At 45.3% G+C, this 20611-nt stretch overlaps 1 protein-coding gene across 1 annotated transcript in view; it reads left to right on the forward strand.

Moving 5' to 3' along the window:
- The first annotated feature begins 1274 nt into the window (after positions 1–1274).
- The window catches only part of fbxo28 (F-box protein 28), a 29146-nt gene continuing 9809 nt past the window's right edge, over positions 1275–20611 (forward strand). The window contains exons 1-3 of the mRNA XM_036130685.1: positions 1275–1498; positions 3766–3875; positions 14193–14331. Coding sequence (XP_035986578.1) covers positions 1310–1498; positions 3766–3875; positions 14193–14331 — 438 coding nt within the window. The 5' untranslated portion in view covers positions 1275–1309. The remainder of the gene's footprint in view (positions 1499–3765; positions 3876–14192; positions 14332–20611) is intronic.

A 20611-nucleotide genomic window follows, 5' to 3' on the forward strand; every position in this document is an offset into this window, starting at 1 on the left:
TACTGCACACTTTCACGCAGCATTCATTTTTATGCGTCCCAGGTTTTACATAAAACATTGTGCTGCAGGTTTTGTGTGCATAAACACGCTTTATACATGAGGCCCCTGCCCTGTACAGTACTAACTTTGTTCCTGCTAGTTCATTAGATATGTCTCGCCGCCAGGTCCTTTCTTCTTCGCATAGACCCTACTCTGGGATCAGCTGGCCTGGATGGCGAAAAGCTTGATTGATTAATTTTTTGTTTATACTTTTAAGTTGTATCTATTTTTTTATACTAATACAACATATTGTTTATCATATACTTTACTCATTTGCATGATCTATTATCATGATAGTTGCTGCTACTTTTCCCCTTAGAACAGCTCATTCCAAATGTCACATAGCTCCATTGTATTGCATTTCATAAATATTCATCAGATAATATAATTTTGTGTTTCACAGTGAAAGCTTTGTCCCACTCTTTCCTTTAATATTGTAAAGATTAATGTGTAAGATACTGTGAGAATCTTGAAATAAACTAAATTGCCATGACATTTTAGAATATGTAACAGGAAACCAAATTATCTTAAGTTTCTATCAGGACAGTTTGCCTTTGCAGTTAAATTAAAAATTTTGAGATTAGGAATATTTTTAAAAGATTAAAAACTAACACACTAAGATCTATGCTGTATGGTACCGAGAATGTTCTAAGTTACATAACTGTGACAGGGGAGCACCTGTTGATCCCACAAATAAGCAAGATTTTTCTGTTAGTGTCACATTCCCAGCATTAGAATCAGTACATCAGAATAATTTCCCATTTGCTCTGGATGTCAGAACTTGGATCTGTAAATATGTGTCTACGTGTACTGCTAGCCAAAGATTCTCCAACATGTTCTATGCCGACTTGCTAAGTGCTTCTGAGACTGGCTGGTGCTACTCTTATCAGACCAGCTCCTCCATGTAGGCAGATTTAGGTTTTAATGTTCCTTCTGACTAGATGTAATGTGATGGTTCTAGAGCGGTCCAGCCTCCAATCTGAGAACCTGCGGAGAAAGGCAAAGATTAGGGTGATGGCAAGGAGACCATGAACCCTCTCTAGGCCTATATAAAATATTAAGATGAGTGTGACGTCATTCTGGTAGGGTGTAGGGAGGCATCTTCTGGTTAAAACCCAAACTCGGTGACGTCAAAGGAAGACGCTTCATTCTCAGTCTATAATAATTTGTCTAATTAGTTATATTTATTTAACTGCCGCTACACTTGTGTCGGAAATGGCACGCGGGTCGCACCAAGACGTCACTTCCGCCTCCTCAGTAGCTGTAGAAGATGGCGGCCGTCGTGGAGAGAATTGATGGATGTGTTGGATCGCTGGAGCCGGACGCGGTGTCGCTGAGACAGTCCAGCTCCCCGCAGGAGCAGCCGCACCAGAACAACCCTCTGCTGGGCCTGCCCATCGTGGCTATCGAGACCATCCTGAATTTCCTGTCCTACGATGAGATCAGCATGCTGCGCTCGGTAAGCTGGAGACAGCAGGGCAGCTGCAGGGCTGCGGAGCTAACGCTAGCCCCGGACAGGCTCTGCACGGCGGGATGCAGGGGCTGGAGCCCGCCTCAGCCTGGCCGGGCGGTACCGAGAGAAGGAGCCCGTAGGTTCTAGTTGTTGGGTCTGAGGCAGACCTGCTGTGACTGGACCTCCAGCTGTCTGCAGGGTCAGGCAGGTGGCAGATTTGCTCCCCGCTCATTGGTCAGCTCTCAGTTGACACCTGAAGCGAGGCACTCAGACTTTAATGTCGTCCAGCTGCACGTTTACCGTTTACATTTGAGCGAAGTTCCGCTGCAAGGCAGAACAAGGAACAGCAGGAGACAAAAGAGAGACATTATAGATATGTGTGTCAGGAATGCAGCAGCAAACCCCCAAAACAGGAACGTTTTGTATGTGTAACTGCATTGATGGTGCAAGTATATGTAGCAGCAGTGAACGGACCGTGTGATGGAGCAGGTGGTCCAAACCACTAAAAATATTATGCCATTAGGTTATTACATAACATTACATACAAGGTTACAGGGTGCACTGCTTTTCCTGCCACAGCTCCTGATTGTGGGTTACCTAGGTGGACTTGGGGCCCTTTTTAATCTTTGAACTGACCACAGGATGAATCGTGTTGGCTGATGCCAATGATATCGTTTAACTCACAGAGGACTCATGTTTGCTGCCCAGTGAACTGCTGCCAAGGCCACGCTAGAGCCAGGCCCAAATACACGGAGAGGGTCCATTACAGCGCACCATCTGCAACTCACTCCGCAGATGGATCAGTTCATGGCAGAAGGTTTTACTGGGTGACGGGTCAAATTTCAGTGTATCTTAGTCATGGCAGAAATGACCGGCGAACTTCATCTGATTAGTCAAATCAGCAGCACGGCTGAGTTAGCAGTAAAAGACTCCAGCTAAAATCTCAGTCTAATAATCGGACAGATTGGTGCCTGCAGTCATGGCCTTCTTTCGCCACCGGTGATTACCTCCACAGAAGGCCTGCAGCTACTATCACTTTGCATCACCAGGGCCTCGCATTGAGGAAACTGCTGCAATGATCCTGTATCTGGGAGAACATCATGATGGTGCGGCTGTTGTGAAGAGGGTAATATGTGTGTGCAGAAGGGCAGCAACAGGACACTTCTGTCCAGGATTGCCCTGAAGGCCAAGCTGGAATTCTGCAGGAGGTACAAGGATGGGTAGCAGAAAATGCTCTTTTCTTTTCAGCTTATGATTGTTTGGGAGATCTGGAAAACTCTTCACCCAGAGACGAAAGGGTCCTGGTCGTGTGGTACCCACAGTGAAACAACCGGACGCAACGTGTGGGCTTGCTTTTCCTGGGCTTCGTCTCAGATCCTCTCAAGGAAACAACCAGCTACGGATCAATGATGTGCTCCAAGAGCGACTCCTTCCACTAATCCAGGAACGTTGTGGGGATGATCTGTGGGTTTTCCAGCATAAATGAGAAACACGAGTGAAAAGTTACAACAAAGAGTCAGAACTCCTCCAGGCCCCTCTGAGGACCTGTGGTCAGTTCTAGAGAACAAAGTGGAGAAGCAGAGTCCAGACTGTGAGCTGATCCAAATCAGTTGGTATTTGGTCTGATTTAATGCATCAGACAGAATTAGACTACTGTGGACTCTTGGCATTAATTTGACAAATTGCTGATAAAAGCTTTTGAGAGATCTGTCACGTCATTTTTGTAAAGTACACAGAAACGCAAAAGATGTACGTCGTAGAGCCAAAAGCTTTGATGGAGTGAGGCGGTGACCGTGTTGCCCCAACTCTGCAGCAGACTGAGACAGAATGAGTAGCTACTGTACCTTTATAAAAGAGCCACCATCACCTTTGGGAGGCAGATCCTTTAGTTATCAGGCTCCTCTCCTGTGGAACCAACTCCCAGTTTTGGCCCGTGAGGCAGACACCCTGTCTACTTTTAAGACTAATCTTAAAACTTTCCTTTTTGACAAAGCTTCTAGTTAGTGGCTCATGTTACCCTGAGCTACCTCTATAGGTATGCTGCTGGAGGACATGATGATGCTCTGTCTTTCTGCCCTCCTGCTGGTTCTGTGAAATTAGCTTTGACTTTAGCCTATTTGTTTCCTGTGACGTGTCCTGAGAGGCCGTTTCTTATGACCTGGTGTTGTGCTGATGGCTGTTTCATCCAGGAGATGACTGACTGGAGAGTAGTGGTAAACTAGATTTGCGTCATGTAGATGTTCACATCCTAGTGTCTGATCTGTCTTCCGCAGGTTTGTAAGCGCATGGACATGATCTGTCAGCGGGTCCTGAATCAGGGCTTTCTGAAGGTGGAGAGGTACCACAGCCTGTGCCAGAGACAAGTCAAAGCTCAGCTGCCCAGGTTAGTCCCACCAACAGCCACAAAACACAGCCTCGCTGAGGGGTTCTGACCAAAGTTCCTGAAAAGGGTCCGAACACATTCCAGCTTTCTGCTTTGGGCCGGCAGTGACAGAACTGCCATGTCTCTGATATAGTTGAATATGATACGATTTCTTACATATTTAATCTAGTTAAACGTGTTGCCTTCTGCTCCGTGTACTGGGCTTCTGGGAATCTTTGGATTTCCTCCAAACTCTTTCCAGGACATTGATGTGATCACAAGGTCAAAGAAGTTTTTTTTTTTTTTTTTTTTTTTTTTTCCTCTTCTACCATAACCTCTAAGTCAAGTTCGTGTTTAACGGGAGCTAAACTATGAGCTCTGAGAATGAAAGCAGGTCACCTAACTGCAGGCAATAGAGCCGGCTAAAGAGGCAGTTTGAGTAGATGCAGGTTACTGATTGTTAACAGGCATTTTCTGAACTTTGAGCCAAGGTAAAAACTAAAACCAGAGTTCCAGGTTCTGAAGATTAAGAAAGAGACGCACCACAAAAGAATCCACTCACTGCTCCCTGTTTTAGGAACGCATCGCCTCTACCACGTTGGATCTCCTTCTGCATTCTGAACTTCCTTAATTCTTTGAGGTATACATTCAAGTACGTGTTGGGAACATCCTTTAGAGACTTTGATCCGTTAAATCCAGACTCATCAGACCGGGCACCATTTTTCCCGATCAGAAGGTTCTGAAACATGCAAAGCAATACGTCTGGTACCAGCAACCATGCAACGTTCAAGGTCACTTTTAAGCCTCTCTTAAGAGAGAGAGGTTTCCCAACCAGATTATAGCGCACCTTGTAAATAAATACATCTGGAAAATTGAGTCATAAAATACAATCTACCGATGTAAAATATTTTGTTCTGAATTGTAAAAATGAGGACAAAAGTTAGCCTTTTATTAATTGTGAAACTGATGTGGAACAGAAAAGATTCAGAGTAAACCCAAAGTAAACAGGAAAATCACAGTAAAAGCATTACAAACTATTTCTAGTACAGAAATGCTAAACTAGCCACAATGCTTTTATAAAAGGAAATGTTTCAATACATAAATTGGCAGAGAGCTTAATCCCCACCCCCCAACAGTAGACCCAAAGTTTCTCCTTGTCCACCATAGAAAACAGTCACCATGTGGATGGAGGAGCTGGCCGCCTGTTCGGAGACCAGAATGCAGCGATCACCCACTTCATTTCAACAATCTTGCATTATCAGTCAATCAAGTTTTATGTCTAAAGTGCTTTACAACAACCACAGATTGATCAAAGTGCTGTACAGAATTAAAAACACAAACAGAAATAGTAATAAAAAATAAATCAGTTGCACATAAAACTGTAATTCAGTTCAAAATTTAAAAGGAGTCCTAACTCTCATGTATAAAAAGCCAAACTGAACAAATAAGTCTTTAGCCTGTCCTTAAACAGGGGCCGGGTTGGGATGGAACGTAACTCCACGGGAGGAGCGTTCCAGAGTTTGGGCACTGCCACTGCAAAGGGACGACCGCCCCACGGTTTACACGTCAACCGTGGGACCTCCAGCAGATGATGCTCACAAGAGCGTAAGGCTCTACAGAGCTGGTGGACAGTCAGAATGTCACTCAGGTAAGAGGGTGCAAGGCAATGAATTGAGCTGAAACCAAATGAGCTGACCCAAACTGGGAGCCAATGGAGAGAATAAAGAACAGGAGTGATGTGGTCATACGTGCAGGTGTTGGTGAGAAAGCTGTAAACATATAGAGGCTTGGTTGAGTCCAGTATGCAAGGCGTTGCAATAGTCCAAACGTGAGCTGATAAACACTTGAATGTTTTTTTTTTTTCAAGATCACAAGTGAGAAAAGGTTTAACTTTAGCTGATAGGCGAAGCTGAAAAAAGCTTGCCTTTCCTACAGAATCAGTTAGTTTATTGAATTTTAAGTTGTCAAAAGTCACTCCAAGATTTTTGATGGAATGGCTGAGGTGGGAGTCCAGAGGTGTGAGGTCCAAAGCTAAACTTGTTTGAGTTGATGGCTGTTTCTGATCAAGTGAACATTGTACATGTAATGACAACGGATGCTTTTCTCAGAGAGGGAAAAGGAACTGCCAGCAGATGCAGAGGGCAAGAATTCCTGAAGTATTTGACTTCTTCTTCCTCCCACAATAGAGGGGAAAAGGCAATAGGGACTGGATGATAAACAGCAGCTCAAAAAGGCCTTCATTTACCCAACATGCTGGATGGTCTTTTACAAAGTTTGTGTGTGTGTGTGTGTGTGTGTGGGGGGGGCAAAAAGTCTACATCCAGATTATTAGATGAAGAGCATTTACAACAAAGGGCGAGCTAAGGACTGTGCTGCTGCTCCTACTGCTGCTCTATAATGGGATTGGTTACATAAGTCACCCATATTTAACTTGCTGATGTCTGGGCTTAGCACACAATCATAACGTGACATCCAGCTCAACAGCCTTTGCACTTTCTTAGATGTTAGTTTGAAATGATATCAAGTTACAGGACATCTGAATAGGAGTAGCGTGTTTAAAGATTCGTTTTATGACGTCTACAGCATCAGTGAGGGTGGGTGGGGATGGTTTAGTGGGATAAAATTAGAAAAAACATTTCAATAAAAATAAGTCGGTGTTAAAATGAGCTAAAGAGCTCTTTTCCCTTTAAATAGTGCCATGTTTATAAAGAATATGCCAGAGAGAATGAGAGCTGCACCCATGAAAAGCTTGCCAGATCCTCTCTGCCAATGCCAAACAGCTCATTCTGACACATTGGTGTCGTTTATTGGACTGGATGATTGGAGTTCGAAAGAACAGACATTTTGACAGTTTGACAATGTATTCATTAAACAAACAGGGGGCTCAGTAGTTTTTGACAGAACTGTACACAACCTGGCTGGTCACCAGCTCGGTCACAGGCTGCTGTGGGATAACTTGCCACTGCTTGGCTAGTGGCTGTCTCATGTGAGTCAGTGTGATTCCCCCTCTGTGGGGACTGGCACTGAGTTTGGCCTGAAAGAGTGGAGAAATGGGAGGGTGCTTTTCCAGAATCGCATCATAAGCCCTATTTACACTACCCTTGTTAAACCGAGCCGAGACCAGTCTGAGCTTGGATCAGTTAACCAAGCCGAGACGACCGTTTACACACACCGCTATCCTTGGTTGCTCCGGTTCCTTGGTTGCTCCTCGCCTCCTAGTGACGATCTGCGGTACTACTGCTCTCTGGGATTGAAGGCGGGACAGAGCAAATCAAAATGGCAGCACCCGTAACATTCAGGATGTTATGGTTAGACAGAGGCGGCTTTTGAGACGTGGATAAGACAAACGTCTAATAAGGATTTACAGATGCAGGAAACAACGACAGACACTGAGATTGATCACACTGCTAAGCAGAATCATCTCTGGAAATCGTGTGGCATGGTAAGGAAGCTAGTATTATTATGAATGTCTGAAATTTGTCTGAATGGAATGTGAATCGGGACGTGCAGCCAGACACGCCGGAAAAAACATGGACAGTTAGCTGACTGTAAGGGGATGACGCGGTCTGCTCATGCGCTTTTCGTTATCAGATAACCGGGATAAAAAAAAAAAAAAAACAGTCCGAGACCTACTCAGGAACTGGTCTGCAGTTAGCGCGGTCCGGTTATGTCTAGCACGGTCCAGTTCAGTCTGCTGACCATTTACACACAAGAGTTATCTCGGTTACCAAGCTCGGACTGGTCTCGGCTCGGTTAAAAAAGTGTATTATAAATCGTTAAAGAGGAGCTTTGTTTTTACAGTGAGGGAGATGCTAGCCCACACCATCACACCGCCTACACCAAAGGCTCTATTGGTAGAGAAGATTCTCATAAAAACCACCTCCATACTCACTCTGAAGCTCAGCCCACAGTCCTATTCTCCTTAAATTGCCAAAAAGAATAGTTTTAATGAAAAATCTACCAAGTACAAATGTTCTTTTGTTCCAAATTTATTAACATAGTGTATTGATGCTTAAAGTGGAACTAAACCTGATGTAAAAGCACCCCCAGAGTAGTTGGAATTTTTTTACTAAAGTGGGCGGTGCCAAAAGACCCTGGGGGGCAGGGCCAGTGGAGGGAGCTAAGCTGGGTGTGGTCAAGACAAGGGAACATGACAGCTAGCTTAACTTGACATATTGAAACATGCAAAGTAACCAGAACGTCGCTGGTAGTTTTGCCACAGATCGGTCTCTTGATGTGGAGGATTTTTCAACCCCCTCGTCACCATAGGTCGAGGGAGACCAGCGGGACTGAGCCTTACAGGACTGTCTCAGAAAATTAGAATATTGTGATAAAGTTCTTTATTTTCTGTCCGTCCGTCCGTCTTCTTCCGCTTATCCGGGGTCGGGTCGCGGGGGTAGCAGCTTCAGTAGGGAGGCCCAGACGTCCCTCTCCCCAGCCACTTGGGCCAGCTCCTCAGGAGGAATCCCAAGGCGTTCCCAGGCCAGCCGGGAGACATAGTCCCTCCAGCGTGTCCTGGGTCTTCCCCTGGGCCTCCTCCCGGTGGGACGTGCCCGGAACACCTCTCCAGGGAGGCGTCCAGGAGGCATCCTGACCAGATGCCCGAGCCACCTCAACTGGCTCCTCTCGACGTGGAGGAGCAGCGGCTCTACTCTGAGTCCTCCCCGGATGACTGAGCTCCTCACCCTATCTCTAAGGGAGAGCCCAGACACACTACGGAGAAAACTCATTTCAGCCGCTTGTATCCGGGATCTCGTTCTTTCGGTCACGAGCCAAAGCTCGTGACCATAGATGAGGGTAGGAACGTAGATCGACCGGTAAATCGAGAGCTTCGCCTTTTGGCTCAGCTCTCTCTTCACCACAACGGATCGGTACAGCGCCCGCTTTACAGCAGACGCTGCACCAATCCGCCTGTCGATCTCCCGCTCCATCTTCCCCTCATTCGTGAACAAGACCCCAAGATACTTGAACTCCTCCACTAGGGGCAGCACATCCTCCCGAACCCGGAGAAGGCACTCTACCCTTTTCCGGTTCAAGACCATGGTCTCGGATTTGGAGGCACTGATTTTCATCCCGGCCGCTTCGCACTCGGCTGCGAACCCCTCCAGTGAGAGCTGTAGATCACGCCCTGATGAAGCCAATAGGACCACGTCATCCGCGAATAGCAGAGATGCAATCCTAAGGCCACCAAAACGGATCCCCTCAACACCTTGGCTGCGCCTAGAAATTCTGTCCATAAAAGTTATGAACAGAATCGGTGACAAAGGGCAAACTTGGCGGAGTCCAACTCTCACCGGAAACGAGTCCGACTTACTGCTGGCAATGCGGACCAGACTCTGACACCGGTCATACAGAGACCTGACAGCCCTTATTAAAGGGTCCGGTACTCCATACTCCCGGGGTACCCCCACAGGATCCCCCGGGGGACACGGTCGAATGCCTTCTCCAGATCCACAAAGCACATGTAGACTGGTTGGGCAAACTCCCATGCCCCCTCAAGAATCCTGCTGAGGGTATAGAGCTGGTCCAGTGTTCCACGGCCAGGACGAAAACCACAATGCTCTTCCTGAATCCGAGATTCGACTATCCGACGGATCCTCCTTTCCAGAACCCCTGAATAGACCTTACCAGGGAGGCTTAAGAGTGTGATTCCTCTGTAGTTGGAACACACCCTCCGGTCCCCCTTTTTAAATAGGGGGACCACCAACCCAGTCTGCCAATCCAGGGGAACTGCCCCCAATGTCCACGCAATGTTGCAGAGCCGCGTTAACCAACACAGCCCCACAACATCCAGAGCCTTAAGGTACTCAGGGCGAATCTCATCCACCCCCGGGGCCTTGCCACCGAGGAGCTTTTTAACAACCTCGGCAACCTCAGCACCAGAAATGGGAGAACCCGACCCAGAGTCCTCAGGCTCTGCTTCCTCAATGGAAGACGTGTTGGTGGGATTAAGGAGGTCTTCGAAGTATTCCGCCCACCGACGCACGACATCCCGAGTCGAGGTCAGCAGCACACCACCCCCACTGTAAACAGTGTTGGTACTGCACTGCTTCCCCCTCCTGAGATGCCGGATAGTGGACCAGAATCGCTTCGAAGCCGTACGGAAGTCTTTCTCCATGGCCTCTCCGAACTCTTCCCACGCCCGAGTTTTTGCCTCGGCGACCAGCCGAGCCACCTGCCGCTTCGACTGCCGGTACACATCAGCTGCTTCCGGAGTCCCACAGGCCAAAAAAGCCCGGTAGGACTCCTTCATCAGCTTGACGGCTTCCCTCACCGCTGGTGTCCACCAGCGGGTTCGAGGGTTGCCGCCGCGACATGCACCGACAACCTTGCGGCCACAGCTCTGACTAGCCGCCTCAACAATAGAGGCGTGGAACATGGTCCATTCAGACTCAATGTCCCCCGCCTCCCTCGGGACGTGTTTAAAGTTCTCCCGGAGGTGGGAGTTAAAGCTCCGCCTCACAGGGGACTCTGCCAGTTGTTCCCAGCAAACCCTCCCAGTGCGTTTGGGTCTGCCCGGTCGGACCGGCTTCCTCCCCCGCCATCGGAGCCAACTCACCACCAGATAGTGGTCGGTGGAGAGCTCCGCCCCTCTCTTCACCCGAGTGTCCAAGACATACGGCCGCAGGTCAGATGAAACGACAACAAAGTCGATCATTGAACTGCGACCTAGGGTGTCCTGGTGCCAAGAGCACATATGGACACCCTTATGCTTGAACATGGTGTTTGTGATGGACAATCCATGACGAGCACAGAAGTCCAACAACAAAACACCACTCGAGTTCAGATCAGGTGGGCCATTCCTCCCAACCACGCCCCTCCAGGTCCCACTGTCATTGCCCACGTGAGTGTTGAAGTCCCCCAGCAAAACGAGGGAGTCCCCAGGAGGGGCACTCTCCAGTACCCCTTCCAAGGACTCCAAAAAGGGTGGGTAAACTAAACTGCCGTTTGGCGCATAAGCGCAAACAACAGTCAGAACCCGTCCCCCCACACGAATGCGGAGCGAGGCCACCCTCTCGTTCACCGGGGAAAACCCCAACGTGCAGGCACCGAGATGGGGGGCAACAATTATGCCAACCCCAGCTCGGCGCCTCTCACCATGGGCAACTCCAGAGTGGAAGAATGTCCAGCTCCTCTCAAGGAGACTGGTTCCGGAGCCAGAGCGGTGCGTCGAGGTGAGTCCGACTATCTCTAGTCGGAACCTCTCAACCTCGCGCACAAGCTCAGGCTCCTTCCCCACCAGAGAGGTGACATTCCACGTCCCAAGAGCCAGCTTCTGCAGCCGAGGATCGGAACGCCTCTACTTATTTTCTGTAATGCAATTAAAAAACATGAAATGTCATACATTCTGGATTCATTACAAATCAACTGAAATATCGCAAGCCTTTTATTGTTTTAATATCGCTGATTATGGCGTACAGCTGAAGAAACTATTAGAATATTTCCTCAGACCAAGTAAAAAAAAATTATAACAGCAAAACAAAATCAAACATTTGAAAATGTCTATTAATGCACTCAGTACTTGGTTGGGAATCCTTTTGCACAGATTACTGCATCAATGCGGCGTGGCACGGAGGCAGTCAGCTTGTGGCATTGCTGAGGTGTTATGGATGCCCAGGATGCTTCAATAGCGGCCTTTAGTTCATTTGCATTGTTGGGTCTGGTGTCTTTCAGCTTCTTCTTCACAATACCCCACAAATTCTCAATGGGGTTCAGGTCAGGGGAATTGGCAGGCCAATCAAGGACAGTAATGCCATGGTCAGTACACCAGTTACTGTGAGAATCTTATGTCGTCTCTTAACCACTACCATACTGTACTTGTGATTTAGTTTACTGAACCAAGCTGAGTGTTTTTCAAGGCTCAGGAAACGCTGCAGTGTTTTGAGTTAATTAGACGATTCAAGTGATTAGTTGAATAGCCTACTAGTATACTTTTTCATGATATTCTAATATTTTGAGATAGGATATTTGGGTTTCTTAAGCTGTAAGCCATAATCAGCGATATTAAAACAATAAAAGGCTTGCGATATTTCAGTTGATTTGTAATGAATCCAGAATGTATGACATTTCATGTTTTTTAATTGCATTACAGAAAATAAAGAACTTTATCACAATATTCTAATTTTCTGAGACAGTCCTGTATAATTTAGAGCCGCTGACTCAAGGTGCTGACTAAGCGATGACTGAAGCTGGTGCTGCCGAAGCAGTGGAGGACAGAATAGGTCCAGTGTGGTAAAGTGATGTTAGCAGCATCGGTGCTGACATTCAAAGCAGTAATAAACATTTCCATGTAAATGATCTCAAGTAAAGAAAACCTCAAAAACACTATTGATCACTGCTCGCATCTCTGGACCAACCACGGGGTTGTGTCTGAGTGACATGGTTTTATACTTGAACGTGGGGCTGTGACGTAGACATCTACCAAGCTGTACCGTTTGTAACCAGTAGGAAAAATCAACTCCAGTATCCACCCTCCAACCCAAAGAGGTCTTAGAGACCAGACAGTTTTAGGCCAAAGAGTGCAAAACTAAACAAGTTTATACAAAAAGGTCAACATTTGCACAGTAACATAAAAATGGCACCCTTAAATAAATAAGTACGTAAATAAATATTTCCCCTTTTTTATAGTCCCACAGAGGGGGAACTTGTCCATGCTCCCTAACCTATGCCTTAGGGAGCAGTGTGCTGCCACACAGGGGACTCACTGGGAACAATCTGTGGTCAAGGGTCTTCTCAGGTAATCAGAGTGACAGTCTGAGTTTCGAACCAGCAACTTTTTTTGCCCTCTCCAACACGGAAACACCCAGCTCCCACACAAGCTGCAGTAAGGAGAGCTGAGAAAACGGTGGTCTTGGCATGAAGATTTAAACAAGCACACGTTCCAGCTCCCTCCCCGTTACACTGTGCAGAGCTGCAGCTCTACAGCTCCTCCCCAACAGCGGAGCCTCCCTTGCTCCAATGTTTACCCTCATTGTATTTTGGGGCCTAGCCTAATTCTGTCTTTTTAGCTTGCTTTTCATCATTGGTCTTCTTCCGTTAACTGTCTTTGTTTTCTGGGGAGGTAGTTACTGTCAGTTTTCCAGTAACGTTTGTTTGATTGTTTCTGTAATCTTGAGCTTGAATGACGGTAGCGCTTTGTCGGGGAGTGGTATGAGCAACACATGCATGAGTGTGATCGACACTAAGGCATTCCTCTGGACTCTGATTGTTTTTTTTCTGACCAGGAGCGGGGTGTTTTGCCAATGGCAGAATGGGAACTGGAAGAAGCCAGAGATGATTCCCAGATTATCTGTCAGGATATGGTGACAATTCTAACAAATTCTAATTTTTTTGACGAAACAGACATACCAGCAAAGGGCGATAAAAGATGTTCTCCCCATAATATAAAAGTCACCCCATTAAAAAGATTGAACCCCCAGGTGATTTCTGAAATGAAAATGTAATTGGATAAACTTTACTTTTTACTCGGAATCAGATATACTTTAACATTCCCAGAGGGAAATTGCTGTTTCTGTACAACCGCCATAACATAACACTCATGTTAACATTTTTATGTCAGATAGTTTGTGGGTTTAAAAAATTATTTTCAATGTTGACTTTAATCTAAAAATGTTACGTCTATCTGCACAGACAATATCATATTTGATTGTACGAAAAAACTAAAGTTAGAATTGATGATCAGTGCATTGCTTTTAACAGTTGCACATTTTATTTCTGAGTCCCATTACCTTTACCTTTAATATGTAATATGTTTGGTTTATTTTAATAGTCTTCTCATTATTTACTGTATTTTAGTCTTAATTATGAGTATCTATTTTGTTTTTTTTTAGCACTATTTAGTTGTAATTGTTTAGTTTACATTGTGCCCGGTGCTGTTTTATGTTGGTAATACATTATAAATACGTTTTCATTGGCTGTCGGTAATGTGCATTTCCAGTTGGGGTGGTGATCCGTTTAAACTACCCAACTGTGTCCAGATTTGAATCTAACAGGTCCCAACATTTTTTGTGTGATGGCGACTGAGGTCGGGTTGGTTCTGCTTCAGCCTGGATATCAAAAAATTTTAGGCCAACTCACCCTGTAGACTGACCACAGCTACTACATAATTCTCCTTACTAGGAATCTGGGGTGAAATCTGAAAAAAAAAAAAAACATCTCAGCATGTGTTCCTGAGCCTAACAAACCTGAAGAAACCTAGGCTTAAACAGCCTCTCAAGTAATTTTACCATATGGAACTTTTTACTCATGAGAAGATCGAGCTATTCATTTATGTGGTTTCCCTTTATCGCATTTGGAAAACCCTCAAGTTAATATGTTCTGTTCTCTTCACGTGTTTAGGCGGGAGTCTGAGAGGAGAAACCATTCGCTGGCCCGTCACGCAGACATCCTGGCTGCTGTGGAAACTCGCCTTTCTCTGCTCAACATGACCTTCATGAAGTACGTTGACTCCAACCTGTGCTGCTTCATCCCTGGAAAGGTCAGCTCAGCACCGTGCACACACTCAGTTTACATTTGCATTTCTCTGACTGTTGATGAAATGACACTTTTTCCCTCTGAAACCATTTACACCATTGGCTCCATTGGCCCAGTTCAATGTTATTTATATACCTATTCACAACACATGAGATTACATGTCCACACATGTCATCTCCAGGCACTTTACAAAGTCAAATTCAATCAAATCACACAGACAGATTGGTCAAAATGTTTCCTATCTAAGGAAACCCAGGAGATTGCATTGAGTCTTGACAAGCAGCATTCACTCCTCCTGAAAGAGTGTAAAGCCACAGTGGACAGTCATCTGCATTGTTGATGGCTTTGCAGCAATCCCTCATACTGAGCATGCGTGAGGAAAACTCCCCTTTAACAGGGAGGAAAACCTCCAGCAGAACCAGAACCAGGCTCAGTGTAAACGGTCATCTGCCTTGACCCACTGGGGGTTAGAGAGGACAGAGCAGAGACAAAGCACAGAAGCACACATTGATCCAGGAATCCTTTCTATGTTCAAGAGGGTAATGGCAGATTTTGCTACTAAGCAAAATTAAGAGTCTACATGTGTTTTGTGTATCTGGAGAAGGCATTCGACCGTGTCCCCCGAGGGATCCTGTGGGGGGTACTCCGGGAGTATGGAGTACCGGGCCCTTTTAATAAGGGCTGTCAGGTCTCTGTAGCTGCGTCTCAATTCGCAGACTGCGTCCTTCGAAAGACGCATTTTAAGGCCGGTTACATCACAACGATGCGCAGAGGCTGTCCCATTTAGCAAAAACTCTGAGGATGCTTAAAATGCAGCCTTCGAATGCGTCCTCCTTTTCTCCGAATTCTGAGGATGCACCGCTACCGTCCTTAGTGGCCTTGCCTGCCATAAGATTTCCCGTGGTGCTTTGCGCGATTTTTAGTGATAGTAGTGATTTAAGTCAGTTATTTACAGGGTTTGTACACATTTAACTATTTAATTCAAATTACTAAAGTTACAAACATAAGCTTATATCAAGTCTTACAAATATAAAATTTTATATTTAAACATATTCATCAATCTGCTGACCAGCGTTTGTTTAATAACTGGTATATTATGATCATTAGCAGGCCACTGTGGGTGAAAATAATAGCAGGTAAATGTTACCTCTCCACTGCGCTCTCCCAGCCTGAGAAAAATTTGTCGCCGGTTTTGCTGCCGCCCAAGCTGTCTAAGCCGACTGTCCTCCAATAACAAGTAGATAAAAAAAAATAAAATTAAAATTTCCATATCCATTTTTTTTTTTGGGTCGTTTATCCTGTCGGCTTTTGTCTGGCGCTGTTTTTTCCGGGCTTGGGGTAGACGTGATGACGTCGTGTTGCAACCAGGAAGTGCTCCAAAGGCTAGACCGTCCCATTTACCAACGGCTGAGGATCCTCCAGAGCATCCTCCGAAGGCTGGGTCCTCTTAAGGCTGTGTAGGCTGGGTCCTTCGAAGGACGCAGCCTGCGAATTGAGACGCAGCTTGTATGACCAGTGTCAGAGTCTGGTCCGCATTGCCGGAAGTAAGCCGGACTTGCTTCCGGTGAGAGTTGGACTCCGCCAAGGTTGCCATTTGTCACCGATTCTGTTCATAACTTTTATGGACAGAATTTCTAGGCGCAGCCAAGGTGTTGAAGGGATCCGTTTTGGTGGCCATGGGATTGCGTCTCTGCTATTCGCGGATGACGTGCTCCTGTTGGCTTCATCAGGGCGTGATCTACAGCTCTCACTGGGGGGGTTCGCAGCCGAGTGCGAAGCGGCCGGGATGAAAATCAGTGCCTCTAAATCCGAGACCATGGTCTTGAACCAGAAAAGGGTAGAGTGCCTCCTCCGGGTTGGGGAGGATGTGCTACCCCTAGTGGAGGAGTTCAAGTATCTTGGGGTCTTGTTCACGAATGAGAGGAAGATGTAGCGGGAGATCGACAGGCGGATTGGTGCAGCGTCTGCTGTGAAGCGGGCGCTGTACCGATCCGTTGTGGTGAAGAGAGAGCTGAGCCAAAAGGCGAAGCTCTCGATTTACCGGTCGATCTACGTTCCTACCCTCATCTATGGTCACGAGCTTTCGTGACCGAAAGAACGAGATCCTGGATACAAAGTGGCCGAAATGAGTTTTCTCCGTAGTGTGTCTGGGCTCTCCCTTAGAGATAGGGTGAGGAGCTCAGTCATCCGTGGAGGACTCGGAGTAGAGCCGCTGCTCCTTCACGTTGAGAGGAGCCAGTTGTGGTAGCTCGGGCATCTGGTTAGGATGCCTCCTGGACGCCTCCCTGGTGAGGTGTTCTGGGCATGTCCCACCAGGAGGAGGCCCAGGGGTAGACCCAGGACACGCTGGAGGGACTATGTCTCTCGGCTGGCCTGGGAACGCCTTGGGATTCCTCCTGAGGAGCTGGCCCAAGTGGCTGGGGAGAGGGACGTCTGGGCCTCCCTACTGAAGCTGCTACCCCCGCCACCCGATCCCGCATAAGCGGAAGAAAACGGACGGACGGCAAAATTAAGATAAAAAGAAGCTAAGGAACTATGTACACACAAAAGAAACAAAATGACAAAATTAGTTGAAACCATCACAAGAATAATTCAGTAAATCTTGGGTTCACTGCAGATCCAAGTCAACCAAAGTTCATCTTAGAGATAGGGATGGGCAATATGAAGAAAATCTAATATCACAATATCTTTGGGAGTAATGTGCAGACTTTTTGAATTGAGAAAGCTTCCTGGAGAGGAAGCGAAACGTCTTCAACTACGAAAAACAAGTCCAGTTGCTTTGTTTTTTACTTTTTTTGGAATGACCATGACCTGGATGACTGAGAATTTTCACCAGCATACTACATATGCATCTCAAAAATATTTCAGTTGCTGTTTAGGTGCTGGGAAATTTTAAACAAACGTTTTTTTCTGTCATATGGGATTTAGCAAAAGAAGACGTCCGTTTCAACAGTTTTACAGCTGGTTTAATTAAAGTTCCCTTCGGAGTTTACAAGAGTCTTCATTTTGCACTGGATGACTTTTTAGGTGGAACAAATTTGTGCTACTGCTACCTTTTGTGGCAATGGTGTTACGGCATGTTTTGCAAATTACTGCATTTTGTTCGACCTCCTTCTTGTGAAATCCAAACCACTGCCTGAAACGCCTGCTATCGCCATAGCCCTCGCTGTCTCGTCAACGCAGGTAAGCGTACGTGCTTGTTGTTGTGTGTGTGTGCCAGAGCGCTTTCTAAGAGATAGCGCGAGGAGGAGGGAATGATGCGTTCACAGCATGTGGGAAAAACTAAACTCACAGTGAATTAAATACAGCGGCTCAATCTTGCCATGAAAATTTACACGCGATGGTCGCAATAAAGTCATTTTAAACATCGCGGGAGGGAAACTTGAGGTACATCGAGTATACTTGATATATCGCTCACCCCTACTTAGAGACTCTGGAATGAAGTTAAATTAGCTTAACTAATTTAGAACAACATTTTTTATTTGTTCAACCCATTTATAATGCAAATCCTGAGTTAGATAAAACATTATTGGAGGAAATAACATTTAAAAAAATGATTTGCTAAATAAAAATTGATGACCTTTAGGACACTTGATTTTATTAGTGTAATTATTTCTCCTGGAAATAATTCAGACTCAAATAGGTAACTTAGGAAGCTAGAAAGCGCCGTAGCAGATGATTGACTGGAAATGGCGTGTCGGGGTGCATCATGTGGTCGTTGTTTAGACTAGCTTGATGAGTTAACCTTAAGTTACACGAAACACCATTAAATTAACATTAATATTCCCAATTAATACTGTAAAACCGTGCATAGCACTATCAAATGATGACAGAGCGAAACAAAGACCAGCATTAGGTTTAAACACCATAGTTACGTTTACTAGGGCAGTAGCAGTAAGTTATCCGGGAAGCCAGTGGCGACTGATGATAGCGGACCTTGGGCAGTAAACTTAAGCCATATTTTGTTGTAATGAGCGGACCGGAAAACACAAATATTATTGTCCTATTGGTGTTTAAAACCCTTATGGAAATAAAGTTTGTTCCACCCAAAACGCATCAGCAAAACTTTGTCAAGAACACTAGCGGGAGCTTAGCCTGTTAGCTCCATGTGTTAAACCTCAGTCAAACCTTAAAACCCAGTGAAGCGCATTAAAAGTAAACCATTTTAAAATATTAATCACATCTTGACTTTACCTATCATCTCTGCCAAACCTCTGCCTTTGCTGTTGACCTTGGGCATCCGGTTGTAATGCAGTTCAAGTCAGCAGCAAGAAGCAAGCAGCTAGCTCAAGGGGAACCAGCCAACTTTTGGGCAACCAGACCTGGGCAAGCTTCACCCGAGTCTCCGGCGGTCTGCGTTCGGCCTGTGGAGGGGGTCGCAGCGTGGGGATCTTTGCTCTCCTGCAGGAGTGTGGCTCGGCTCCCGGGTCAGCTTTCTCCTGCACCGCTTAAAAAGATCACCGCTGCTTTGATGTTGATTCACAGAAAGCAGACAGTATTTAGCTTGGCCGACCCTGCATATTTGTGGATCTCTGAACACCATGCGAGTTCAAGGTGGCTTTGTCTCCCCAGTTTGCAGACAGAGGCAGAAACCCTATGGACTTGACCAGTGAAGTACAGAATACACACCGAAAGAAAAAAATCAGACAGGATCCGAAAATTGTAGAGCTCTGATTTATATATATATATATATATATATATATATATATATATATATATATATATATATATATATATATATATATATATATATATATATATATATATATATATATATATATTATTTATTTATTTATTTATTTATTTATTTATTTATTTATTTCCAAGATGGGCCGTTCTTACATTTTGAAGCAGAAGGGCAGGGGTTCTACTTTCTTCAATCACAGCAGAAAAACAAAAAAAGCTTCCCCATGTTTAAACAACCCAGCTGGAAAAGTTTCAGCCTGTACCATTTCCAATTAAAGAGGTGGAAACATTTACATCATTTACATTTTCTATTTGAGAAACAGGAAAAACAAAACAAAAAACATTATTTGTTCAACTTGAACAAATTAAAGCTAAACAACAATCTAAATCCAAACAAAACCCAAACCATCTCCCCTCCCTCTCAGTCAGTGTGGATTTCCCTTATGAGGCTGATTGAAAACACTGCTGATGGGCGTGCTTCCATGGCAACACCTGACCAGGTGACCTCAAAGAAAAGGAGAGTTAAAAAAAAGTTAGCTTAAAGTTACATCAGTAAATACATACAGACCTAAACCTTCCCCAAATACTCAATTTTATTAAAAGACAGAAAATGCATATTTACAGAACCTGTTAGTGAGGGAGTAAATCCCTCACAGGGCCCATGGACAAACTTCTCTCCAGTGTTGCTGTTGATGAACAGTGCGCAAAAGAAGGAGCATGGGGAATTGGCTTTCAATTCGTCTGATTTTATCCCTCATGCTAATTTCACAACAACCAGTAGACGAGCAGTCTGAGAGCAAAGTTCTCTTAAGAACATATGGGGTAATCAGATGTTTGATGTTTGATAGAGTTTGATTATTAAGGGCTTTATATGTGAGAAAGAGAGTTTTAAGTTAACTGATGTTGCAACATCAGTATACATAACAATAATATCGCAAAGGACTGTTGCGATCGCAATAATTATGGAATGTGTCACCAGTTTGCAGTTTACTTGTCAATAAGTTATTTCAATTATTGGATTGAGTCTCAATGTGTTAGATAGCCACGCCCAAAACACTGGTCAGGATGCTAAAGGTCGCCCTGTGAGCACAGCTGAAAAACAGATCAGTGATGAAACTGGGGGTTTATTGCCAATCATATTTTAATCCTATAGCTGTTGTGGATAATGTTTTTTCTGGAAACACCCAAGTCACTTTTTTAATAACTGCACATGCGCAAGACCAATCCTACCTGCTCTTCTGCTCCTCAGAGCAATCGCATGAAGAATCTCCCAAATTCACTCTGGTCTTATTTCTTTCTTCTTAGGCCTTCCTCTTCTTCTCATAAACTCATCAGGCAGGTTGCTTCGTGCGACTCTCAGCCATTTTCAAAGAATACAGTGAGAGAAGTGGAGCTACAATGAACGGTTGACAACGAAGCTAACTGGCTACATAAACACTAGAAGTGCGCAGCCAGCAAGAGCAAATTAGCAAGGAACGTGCACGCAGATCAATGTTAGGTGAGCATGTCACAATGATTGGCAACCAATAGAGAAGATGTTACCCCGGACATGGAAGCCGAAAGAAAATCATCCACTAGTCCAGGGGTGGCCAGGCCAA

This window comes from Fundulus heteroclitus, unplaced genomic scaffold (genome assembly GCF_011125445.2).
Source record: "Fundulus heteroclitus isolate FHET01 unplaced genomic scaffold, MU-UCD_Fhet_4.1 scaffold_37, whole genome shotgun sequence".
Lineage (NCBI taxonomy): Eukaryota > Metazoa > Chordata > Actinopteri > Cyprinodontiformes > Fundulidae > Fundulus > Fundulus heteroclitus.